The sequence below is a fragment of the Hakea prostrata genome, chromosome 3 (assembly GCF_041222555.1).
Source record: "Hakea prostrata isolate BN-2017 chromosome 3, UWA_Hpros_2, whole genome shotgun sequence".
Lineage (NCBI taxonomy): Eukaryota > Viridiplantae > Streptophyta > Magnoliopsida > Proteales > Proteaceae > Hakea > Hakea prostrata.
The window spans coordinates 64,805,469-64,818,193 of record NC_142602.1 but is presented as its reverse complement, the minus strand read 5'-3'; the positions used below and the strand labels follow the sequence as shown (position 1 = coordinate 64,818,193).

General features: G+C 40.2%; 1 protein-coding gene across 1 annotated transcript in view; it reads right to left on the bottom strand.

Moving 5' to 3' along the window:
- The window catches only part of LOC149022764 (putative triglyceride lipase), a 140,173-nt gene that overhangs the window by 25,148 nt on the left and 102,300 nt on the right, over positions 1 to 12,725 (bottom strand). Inside the window, exon 16 of the mRNA XM_089150700.1 lies at positions 225 to 305. Coding sequence (XP_089006826.1) covers positions 225 to 305 — 81 coding nt within the window. The remainder of the gene's footprint in view (positions 1 to 224; positions 306 to 12,725) is intronic.

Genomic DNA, 12,725 nt, shown 5'->3' with positions numbered 1-12,725 from the left:
ACAACATTTTCAAACCAAAACACCACCATTTTACATTGAAATATTTTGAAGTCTTGAAATGAAGGTCAAGCATAGAGCATGAGTTAGTGCCTTTACGAAGGGTTCTGTAGCAGTTTTCTCGTATTTTGGCATGATGTAAAGTGCTAAATTATAGAATAAGTATCAGGAATTAAGCCAGAAACTAGAGATATAAAAGTTTCAGATTTTGAAGTTAAAGAACATACAAACTCATTAACAAGAACATCAGGTGTATACTCCCCAATTACATCAGCTTGGTATCCATCTCCCATAAGTTCCATATTTTCCTGAAATAACAGTTTCAACTAGTAAGCCAATGCGGTTCTCTTTAGAAATTTTAACACTAGCAAATTACTCAATTTTACTTAGTTTTTTTGTAAGAAAATCATGCTGAGTTTTCAAGGAGAAGATATCATGAGAAAAAAGAAACATCTAATCGTTATGGCACTTTTGTTTCCAAAGAGGCTGTCTCTAGGACTTAAGTGAGCGTTTGAAGTTTGAACAACATGCCAAGCACGGCCTTCCATATATTTCCCCACATACCCCCCGGTATAGATAACAGTACTACACAGTCGCATGGCTAATACTCCCCTTTAAGCTGGATCATAAAAATCACAATGCCCAGCTAGAAACATCCATTTTTGAAAGTAGGGCCAAACAATGGTTTCTTAGCATCACCAAGTTGATGAACTGAGTGACAATTAACTTTTTTAGAGTATCCTTGACAAAACGACATTCAACTTTAATCTGCTTGGTATGCTCATGAAAGACTAGAGCTTGAAATGTAGGTTAGTCACTTCATTATCGCAGAAAACTTTAATGGATTAGGAAATCGGGAATTCAAACTCATGGAGACAAGAATTCAGCTGCATTTTGTGCCCCCAACTTCGGCACCTGACTCCAAGAAGTTATGGGATTACCTCCCACAAGAAAGTGGTCAAATTGGGGAGAAGCCAAAAGGGGAGAGACAAATTTATTGATGAAATTAGGTGAGTGGGGTGAATAGGGTTATACCAGGGAGGAAGAAAGTTACACGATAACTGGGGAAAATGACAAGCTACAATTCATTGATGAGGAAATGAACAATTTTACAAGCATTCCAAATTTCCAATCCAAAGCAACTCTTTGATCGTGCCATGCTAGGTGGGAGCCTAACGATCATAATCATTGAAGGCAGTGATAGACGGGAAGTCAAGAGGGTGGCCTCCCAAGTTTTTCATGGCCTAAACGCACCACATTGAAGTCACCTCCTATACCCTAGTGGAGGGGGCCAACGTTGAATTTGAGAGAGGTTGTCATCCCATGAAGGAGGCAACCAACAGATCTTTTTAGATCATAAATGATTGAGAGGAAGGACTGCCATAGAGAGGAGGGGAGAGTGACGTGTAGGTGGAGAAGTTGCAGCAAGGAGAAGGAAAAGATGTATTTTTGAGGGTCCCGCAGGGATCTAAATGCAGGAATCAGAAGAATGGTAATAGTTGGAAAAGGAGGATCATGAAGAGCTATAGAAGATACCATGCATGGGCATTTTCCTAAAGAACTCTACCTTCAAAGAGAGCAGAAAAAGAAGCCTTATTTGTCTTAATTAGGACCATTCTGCATGTTTAGCCAGGGAAATAAGGACCCCAGGTATTTCAAAAAATAAAAAAACCATTAGACAATTGATGGAACCTATGGGAGTGAGGGTGTTTATTGTGTAACAGAAGGTGGATGGATTAGTTGATGAACACAAGGCTATACTAGCAGACAAGGTCATCACCTCAAGCATTTTGCATAAACTACCCAGAGATATTTGCTCAGCTGGCCAAGTTAAACACTATTCCAGTGACTCCCTCTTGTAGTCTTGTGTAGTCATGTTGGGTTGGGAATTGTAGGATCTAGATGTAAAGAATGCATTTCAACATGGAGAACTTGAAGAGGTATCGAAGGATGTTCCTCCTGGATACTCTAATCAGAAACCAAAGGAAAGGTATGCAAGTTAAACAAGCACCATAAGGGTAAAGACAATTACTAACAATGTGCTTAGGGTACTTGATAAAGACATGACATTTGTGGGTTACAAATAGAGCAACACTGAACATGCTCAATTTATCAAGGAGGATGATGAGTTGATTATTGTCTTGATTGTATATGATCATGGTTACAGGAAGTGACACTGGTTAAATAGCCCTACTTAAGACATTCAAAAGGAGAAATTTAGAATTAAAGATTTGGGAAAGCTACACTGGTGAAATATCCCTATTGAAGACAATCAAGGTATATTTCTTTCATGCTAGGGTGCAAGCCTGCAAATACCCCTCTTTTACAACTGAAACAAAAAGATGGGAAACAATTGGTTAGGTGGTTGATTTATTTGTCCACCTCAAACGGGGCGTCACACTTGCTGTTAGCACGGGTATCTAGTGCAGGCACAATCCATTCTGTAGTAGACACTTGAAGGCTACTTATCAAATCCATAGATACCTAAAATCTGCTCCTAGCATGGGGTTCTTTTTTCTTCTTTTAATTGTCTATGTAGTGAAGCTTACACTGATGCTCATTGGGCTGGTTGTCTTGACGATAGACGGCTTAAGTTCAGGTAATTTAATCTGGTTGGTGCAAACAGAAGAAACTAGCAAAGCAAAGAAACAAGCAGTTGCTTTCTGTTATTTTGAGAAAGAATAAGGTGAGGAATGAGGGAGAGGAGAGGATGGAAGCCACAACTTAGTTGTGGAGGCTCATCTTTCTTGTGAGCACTCCTCAAAATAACTTTTCTATTTATAGGCTAATTTACAAGTCTATTCTATATAGGAAAGCATAAACCTATTTCAATTGGTATAAAACTCTTAATTCCTACCACTCTTTCCTATCTAGAGTTAGCGCAAAGCGCTAACTCTCGATGGATCAATCCTTTCCTAAATTGCCCTTTTCTAACACTCCCCCTCAAGCTGGAGCATATATATTACTCATGCCCAACTTGTTACAAATATAGGTAACCCTTGTATTCCCTAGAGCTTTGGTGAACAAATCTGCGAGTTGTTCTCCAGTCCTCACATGCTTGGGGGATATTATGCCTTGTAGTAACTTCTCACGAACAAAGTGGCAATCTACTTCAATATGCTTGGTACGTTCATGAAAGACTGGATTTGATGCTATATGAACCGCAGCTTGATTATCACACCATAACTTCATTGGTGTGTCATCAATAATTCCTAATTCCTGGAGTAATTGTTTTATCCATACCATCTCACAGGTTACCTGTGCCATAGCACGATACTCAGATTCTGCGCTTGATCTTGCTACCACAGTTTGTTTCTTACTCTTCCATGATACAAGATTTCCTCCAATGAATGCACAGAGCCCTGTAGTCGATCTTCTATCAATAGGTGATCTAGCCCAATCAGCATCAGAGAATCCTTCTACATTTCTATGTCCATGATTAATGTAAAGAAGCCCGTGTCCTAGCGCTTTCTTAAGATACCTCAGAATTCGTATAACTGCATCCCAGTGTGATGTTCGTGGGGCAGACAAAAATTGACTCACAACACTGACAAGAAAGGCAATGTCAGGTCTAGTCATAGTCAGATAATTCAGCTTCCCAACCAGCCTTCTGTACTTCTCTGGATCATCAAGAATGGTTCCATCTTCTGGCATTAACTTTAAGTTACATTCCATGGGAGTGTCTATGGGTTTTGATCCCAACATTCCTGTTTCGGAAAGCAAATCCAGTACATACTTCCGTTGAGATAAGAAGATGCCCTTTGTTGATTGGGCAACTTCAACTCCTAGAAAATACTTTAACTTCCCAAGTCTTTGGTCTGAAATTTCTCTTGTAAATAGGTCTTTAACCTATCAATTCGTGAAGTGTCATCTCCTGTAATGACAATATCATCAACATAAAGTACAAGAAAGATCTTGCCCGCATCAGAGTTTTTATAGAATACAGAGTGATCACTTTCACAACGAGTCATCCCAAATTCTATTACAACAATAGTGAATCGTCCAAACCATGCTCGAGGTGACTGCTTGAGACCATATAATGATTTGCGGAGGCGACAAACCTTATTCTTCTCCCCTTGAGCAACAAACCCAGGTGATAAATTAGAATATGAAATAAAGTTAGAGATGGGATACTGAACACAAGAACGAGTACCCTTCCGAAGAGCAATGGGAATATCAAGGTCAGATTTGGCAGGAACGTCCGTAGGATCAACAGACGAAGTCGGCACAGAGGTAGAGACCGTAGGTGCAGAGGGGGGAACTGATGGTTTTTGCCGGCGCATGTACACTTTGGTGATGTCTGGCAGAGGTGGAGGAACTGTACCCTGTGGAGACACACTTTGAAAAATACATAGATCATCATTTAGGTCAGTTAAACTATAAGATTCAGTGAAAAAAGGAGTTGACTCAAAAAATGACACATCTGCAGTAACAAAATATCTTCGTAAGTCAGAAGAATAACAACGATATTCTTTGGCATTATCACTACGAAAAGTACGAATAGGAACACCAAATTGAGTACGAATTTCAATAACAAAATTGCAAAATATGTCAAATAATTCTGAACGATTTTTCATTAAATAAAGCCAAGTGACTCTTGAAAAATCATCCACAAATGTAACAAAGTATCTGTAACCTGAAGTAGAACTAATAGGACAGGGTCCCCACACATCAGAATGAACTAGAGAGAAAGGGAGGTCTGATCTGGTATTTATACGAGGAGGAAAACTCATATGATGAAGTTTTCCAAATTGACAAGACTCAAAATCCAACTTTGAAAGAGAATGAAAACTTTTATCTACCAATTTTAGGGTTTCCAGAGAGGGATGCCCCAATCGACAATGTATTTGATGGGGGATGGAAATACTAGAACAAGCAGTAGAGGATATCTCCTCGAATAGATACAAACCCCCATACATACGGCCTCTACCAAGCATCTTCTTCGTCGTAAGATCCTGAAATAAACAATATCCAGGAAAGAATTTCACCAAATAGTTATTAGTAGAAGTAAATTTATGAACAGATATAGGTTAAATGGCAAATTAGGTACGTAAAGAATTGAGGGTAGGGTAATGGATGGAGTGAGTTGAATTGTACCCACTCCTTTAACATTGATATGAGAGCCATCAGCAAGTGTAACCAAGGAGGATGATGGAACAAAAGAGGAAGATATACCTGTAGCCCCGGTCATATGATCAGAAGCTCCTGAATCAATGATCCATGGGCGAGATGTGGTTGAAAGGCAAGCAGTAGCATTACCTGTCTGAACAAAGGTGGCAGTGGCTGATTGTGGTCAAGTGGTCTGAAACTGAGTGAAACGAATATAATCTTCCTCAGTCATCTTTACAGTCTTACCCTTAGGATGAACTTTAGTAGTTGTAGACGCTGATTCAGAAGTGATAATTGTATTTGCCATGTGTGGGGGCTTTCCATGAAGCTTCCAATAGTATCGTTGAATATATCCTGGACGACCACAATGATGACAAGTTTTAACTTCTCCGGACTGTCCAGTAGAGTTGTGTGAACCTGGATATTTTCCAGCATTATTTCCTCGAGTTCGTCCTATATTTTGTCCACCATAAGTGCCTCGAGAAACTGTTGCCAAAGCTGAATTTTCTGTAGAGTTATTGGTACTCTCCCTTGCAACACGAAGAACTCTTGAAAATGTGTCAGCTAACGTGGGTACATGATCACTACCAAGAATCTGTGCTCTAACTGCCTCAAACTCTTTTCCAAGACCTCCCAGGAATCCCATAACAGCTAATTGTTCTCTTTGATTTTGCATAGTTTTGACATCAGAGGAGATAGGTAGAATAGAGTTTAGTTCTTCATACATTCTTTTAAAATCTGCAAAATTTTGGGTAATATCTCTACCTTTTCTATCTACTCGATAAAATTCCTGGGACAATTCGTAGATTCTAGCCAGATTATTCTGACCACAATACAACACATTCAAATACTCCCATAATTCCTTCACAATTTGTAAGTGAGTAACCAAATCTATAATATTATCGGCCAAGGAATTAAACATCTGCCCAAGTATTCGTGCATCAACAATTGCCCAAGTATCATCATCTATGATCTATGGGTACAGTCTTAGTCAAATGATCTATCTGTCCCCGTCCAGTAAGAACAATTTTAACTATAGCCCTCCATTGGTGGAAATTTGATCCACCCTCCAATTTCTTCTCAGTTAACTGATGAGAGGATGAAGAAATAATTTCACTCATAGTATTTTTACTTGAAGTTTCTCCCATATCAAACAATTTTAAAATCAAATCCCTGAGATCAGAATTAGAAATCAGAAACCAGAATCAGAAACCAGAATCAAAGAACCAGAATCAGAATTATTCCCAGATTAATCCCAGATTCAGATTAATCTCATAAACATAAATAAACCAACTTGGACCACTTGAACCAACTTAAAACCAGACCAAACCAGAAAACTGATTGCAGGTCTTTCAACACGATCGATCTCTCTTTAAAACCACCTTAAAACGAAACTCAAGACCAAACAGAAAACTGATCGCAGGTCTTTCAACACAATCGATCACTCTCACTCTCTAAGACAATCGATCGCAGCTTTCTTTCTCGAAGTCGAAGTCTCGAAGTCTTAACACAATCGATGCTTCTTCTCCTAAAAAGCAGAACCGATTGCTTCTTATCGATTGCTTCTTCTCCTAAGAAGCAGAATCGACAGCAGCCACACCAGCGACGATTGCTTCTTCTCCTAGGAAGCAGAACCGACAGGAACTCTTCCTCAGCCCCAAATCATAAAACGAAAAGTATCTCAGTAAATCGTATTCGTAACTGAAAAATGTAGATTCGACATCAATCATGGACAAGCTTCATCAATCTTCAAATAAATCACCAACAAGTGCAGCGTAAGATGCTGCAACCCTTTAATTTCTGGAAACGACTCTCACACCAGGTACCTACAACCCTGATACCATGTTATTTTGAGAAAGAATAAGGTGAGGAATGAGGGAGAGGAGAGGATGGAAGCCACGACTTAGTTGTGGAGGCTCATCTTTCTTGTGAGCACTCCTCAAAGTAACTTTTCTATTTATAGGCTAATTTACAAGTCTATTCTGTATAGAAAAGCATAAACCTATTTCAATTGGTATAAAACTCTTAATTCCTACCACTCTTTCCTATCGAGAGTTAGCGCAAAGCACTAACTCTCGATGGATCAATCCTTTCCTAAATTGCCCTTTTCTAACACTTTCTATAGTGCAGAGGAATTTAGGGGCACAGCCGATGGTGTTTGAAAATTCCTTTGGCTTCTAATATAGTTCTAGATTGACAGATGATCTTAACCAGAACCAACTTATGGAACACAATAAGTTAGATTTAGCTAGGTCAGTTATAATGCAACCAGATATGTTAAGACAATAATGATATGTGATTGAATGGGTTGGTAATAGAAGATAGAACCCGATGGGTTGGTTAAGGGATCACCAAAGATGAGACAGAAAAGGAATTCTTGATTAGGGCTTGAGATATTGGGTGAATACCCCTAGAGATAGAGAATCTGGTTCTACATGTGTTACAGACTGGTCTGAAACTCAGAGAGAATGTAAGTCAACTAGAATGTTGAACCTCCAAGCTAGTAGGTTCCAACAGGTAAATTGCTCTTAAGTATAAACTCTTTACTTCAGGGTTTGGGGAAGTATGAAAATTCAAGAAAATATTTATATATGGAAGTTTTCAGTTCATAATGGGATCAAATTGAAATTGAAGGTCACAAGGATGATATGCCTGAAGTTTTGGACGGATTTGATGGTTAGATTGCTATACATTTGACTTTGAATTTCGGGTGACTTGAGAAGCCCAAAAATTCAAGAACTAAAAATACAAAAAAAGGGCAATATGAAGGGGGGGGGTGCTGGCTGCTAGATACCTGTATGGGGGAGTCCTGTATGTGCTGTGGTGAGATGGAACGGATCATTGTAAGTCAAATCCTAAAGTAAAACAGGATATTTACTTGTCTTCACCAAGAACACTTGAATGCACTAAACCTGGATGTACCTTATAAAAGCTCAAACTGTATCTTTACCGTAGACCAGCAGACACTCAGAGTTTTAGCAAAATTGAGCGAATTATCAATTATATAGACTGTAAAGCCTCCCATCAAGTAGGGGTATATTTATAACATCGCACTTTTTAATCCTATTAGAACTTGTAAACTTCCTTAAATTTGAACAGCAGCTAACCTAATTTCGAGTTCCGATTGACTAAGCAAAGCATAATCATGGGTTGCCATTACAAGAAATAAACTAACTTTCAAAGACTAATTACTGAATAAGTCAATCCGAATTAGAGCCCATGATTACATTTTGCTTAGTCAATCAGAAGTAGGTTAGCTGCTATCCTAGCTTATGTCAGTTTACAAGTCCTAATAGGATTTGAAAGTGTAATGGTATCAATACCCTCTTCGATGGAAGGCTCTACACTCTAATATCATTGATAATTCACTCAGCTTTGCTGCAAGACTGAGTCTTTACTGGTCTACAGTTCAGATTCAGTGTGAGCTTTGGTAAGGTACATCCAGCTTTGGTTTATTCAAGTGTTCTTGGTGAAGAAAAGTCAAGATCCTATTTTGGTTGAGGATTTTGCTTACAAGTCACAATTATCCACCCCAGCTCGCCACAGCACATAGAAGGCTCCCCATACAGGTATCTGGCACCAGCTCCCCATCATCCCTTCATATCTCCTTTTTTTGTAATTAAAAACTGAAATAAAACTTAAAATGACCTTGCTTCCCTTGACTAAAAGCTGGGCAGAACCATAAACTGCCACCGAAGGAAAAAAAAAAACTTAGTTTGAAAAAACAAATAATGATCTGAAGTACTTTTTGGATGCAAGACTAGAAGGCTTCACAGGGTGTGGCAGTAAGTTAGAGGGCTCTAATCAGGGTTGGATCAGCTTCACTGTTTTCAACAGGATGATAGTTCCTATTAAGCTTTTCTTTTTGACAGCACAGCCATTAGAACTGCTCATAACCCAGTTCAACCAAGGTCAATATGATCGGTGAAGCATTAAGATTGATCACCACTTCATCAAGGAAAAAACTTGAAAAGAAACATAATTCATGCCCTTTTTATTGCGTCTTCAGGCATCTTAGCAGGTGTGCTTATCAAAGGCTTATAAGTTTTTCATCCAATTATTTCAAAGTTTGGGAATGGTTTATATCTATACCCCAACTTTTTTTTCCTTTTTCGGGGGGGGGCGGGCATTGTAATTTGGGATACCTATGCCTAGGCTTATTTATGTCCTTGTATTTATTCTACGAATGTGTGTAATGTAACCAGACACATAGTAGTGTCTAGACTGGGATTGAGTAAATCATTCCTTCTTTTCTTTCTTTGGCAATGTCCTCCATGACCCATTATTCCTAATGTCATCAGCAGTTTCTTGTTATACTTTTTCTACAGATTTAGTTGTAAATTGCTAGTAATTATGTTAGTGATATAAGCAGCAAACCTCCCCTAGCTGAACCCAAAATTTGGGCCCTAAAGCCCAACCAAAGTAGCGCACCTAGTGGGATGGCTGAACCCTACTAGAGGCATAATGGTCATTTTTGGCTGACTATTTTAGTCCAGCAATTTTTATTTTATTTTGTGAGTCCAAATCTGATTTTATTTCTTTAATTGAGTTAGTAACAAGAGTCCTAGCTAGAATAGAAATCCCAATTGGAATATATTTTAAACTAAGATACCTTTTGGATAATTAGCTTTTATCATGCAAGTTGCTTTCTTTTACTTGTGGCTATTATTTAATTGACTTGTTCAGGGGATCCCAGTCTATAAAGGATTCCCTAGTTGAGTCAAGTTTTGTTTCCTAATTAGTCTGAGTCTCTCCCTCCATTTTTAAAGCTATATATAACCCACCCATCTCATTGTAAAAACAAGTTGAATTAAACACAAGAATCTGGGATTTTGAGGGAATTGAGTCTTGGTCTTCTTGGGAGGGACATGGCGGGTTTTGAGAATTCTTCAAGCTTCATCAAGGTTCCCAGCAGTTGAACAGCAGACAGCAGCTCCACAGCCCTAACCAGCAAGTCCAGCCCCCGTTCCCTTCTTCCTCATTCGCAAGCCTCCCCCATCCTTTCTCTTTCTTGCGCAAGCCTTCCCACCCCTTCCCCACCTTTACGGCAGCCCTAAAGACCCATCTCGACCCCTCCAACCTTGTGACACCCTCCCCCCTATTTCCCCCTTCTTGATCTTGCGGCAGAATTAGAAGAAAAATTCAGGAAAGAGGGGAAAAAAAAAAAGGAAAGAAAGAAAGAAAGAAAGAAAGAAAGAAAGAAAGAAATGAAAAGAAAAGAAAAGAAGCAAGAAAGAAGGAAGAAAGATAAATCAACATCAAGAGAAAGGAGTGAAACGCCCAAGATCCAACCCAATCAAAGATCAACCACTTAACAGCACATCTCTTTATCCAAACCTTTATTCATCATCCCTAAACCCTCCCATACCTTACCCTAGCCCTTCTTTTCAGCTCTAGGGTAATTCTAGGTATGTCAAAACCATCCCATAGGGATTTTGTTAAAACCCTAACCATCTCAAAACCAACCCATATCAAATTAGCCAGATCCTAACTTGTCTCTAGGATCTTTGCAAGACCCTAACTCATTTTATATCTTCTCAGCAAAACTTTAAACCCATCCCACATTCCTTGGTTAACCAAATCCTACAGCCCACGAGATTATTGTTAATCCCAATCTTTTACCAAAACACTAATTTTCCTAAACATTAACCATCCATTTAGGGTTGTAAAAATCTCTCATTCCCAAGTTTGATAATTACTTTGCTGTTGCACAAAGGAAGGGATTCTGGGCTAACCCTAATTCTAGGGAAATAATCAGAAAACCCTAACCCTAAACTTGTGCTTACATCAATTAGACTGTCCTTGAATTGTCTATTAAGTTATCCAAAATCTAGTCTCACAGTAGGATTTAGGGTTCTTTCTCTCACTAAGTCCTCTCTCTTCTCTCTTACCTCTTCCTTTTCTTCTTACTTCCTTTGGATGAATGAATCATTCATTAACCAAAAGGAGAGAAGGGACGGGGAAAGCACAATAGGAAAACAAAGGGTAAATCCCTCAGAGGCTGCCAAGGCCCAAAGAAACAACAAAACTAGGCACTAAAGACCATGCAAAAAAAGCCATGACAAACCCAAGGCTTAAGATTACCTTTTTTTCTTAATGGATGGGAGCTCAACAACGAAATAATTGGCAAAGAGGAGGAGCCCCTGGAGGAGCCAAAACTTTGCCTTCCATCCCAAAGTGGAGGCGAAGGGGTCTCAGCATCAGCAGAACCCCCTGCATCACTAGCATTCACCAAGGTAGAGTCAATATTTGGCTCCAAGGAAGAGGGAGGGGCAAGCCTAGAAGAGGTGGGAGGGGAGGAGGAACAAAGTACAAACCCAGAATTAAGAGGGTTAGAAGAGAAAGGGGCTGGGCAAGAGGTGGATGAAGAAGATGAAGTGGAGGGGGAGAGAGGAGAGATATGAAGAGGAGGATTAGAGGCCCGCCCATTAGAAAGGGATGATCTAGAAGAAGAGGGAAGGGAGAGAGGGGGAGGCCCAGCCCAGAACTCATAGGAACAGGAGGACAAGGGCTGGGAATTAAGAGATGGGGGGAGGGGGTGGGTGGGCCATGAAGGCCAAAGGGGAGGAAGAGATAAAGGAAAGCTTGAGAGTGGGATCTGAATGGCCCCACCAGAATGAGGGAGCATAGACAAGGAAACTCGGAAGGAAAAGAGGGGATTTTACACGGTGCAGGGCGTTAGTGAAGAAGGGGAAAGTGCAGGCAGAGGAGAAAATAGGATTGAGGAAGACAGGCCAACCAACGACACAGCCGGAGCAAGGTCAGTAGAGGTCGGGGGCAGAAAATGCATAGGGAGGCCTGGTACGAGAGTAAGGCACAGGGAGAGGGAGACTGAGTAGCCAGTCTGCCAAAGAAGGAAGGGAAGAACTGTGCGTAGGGGGCACCTTTAATGGATGGAGGAGGATCATCCGAGGGCGGAAGAACAGGAATAGGATAGGAGGAGGATGAAAATTTGATAGAAGAAGGGATATCAGAAGTAGCAGGGTTGAACACAGAATCTCCAAGAATTAAGAAACCTTAGCTAGTTAAGGGAACAACCGATTGGCTCCATGGTCTGATGAACTACCTTGGGGAGAATCTCAATGCTTAGAGGCAGAGACTTCTCAGCACAGGGAGGGGGACCAAAAACTTGCAAAGATGGCAGTAAGGGGACGCTAATCGAAGCAGACTTCCTAAGCGAACTCATAGCCTCCTTCCTTTTTGACCAAGATCTCAGAAGAGAGAGAGGAAGATCCTGAGACTTCAATACAGATGCAAGATGCTTCATCAAGGTTCTAGTGTCTGAGAATTGCAGGATACCCAATACTGGACCAAAGAGACTCAATCCTCAAAGAGTACCAGTAATGCAAAGGAAGCTCTGGTAAGGACACCTAGAAGGGAAGTCCTCGCAGGTAAGTTGCAGCTCTAAGTGCCATTGCCTAAGAAAGATTTATTTCTTTCCCACCATCCATGGACCTCCTTTAAGGACCTTCGATTTATCAGCTTCATCTGAAAATCCAAAAAGGAAGAAGCAATGGTCTAGGAAGAAAAAATCAAGCATCCTGAATGGCTTCCACTGCTTATGAGGGACGATTTGATGATGGGGAAAGGGGGACAGGTGCCAAGGAAGTGGGCTATAA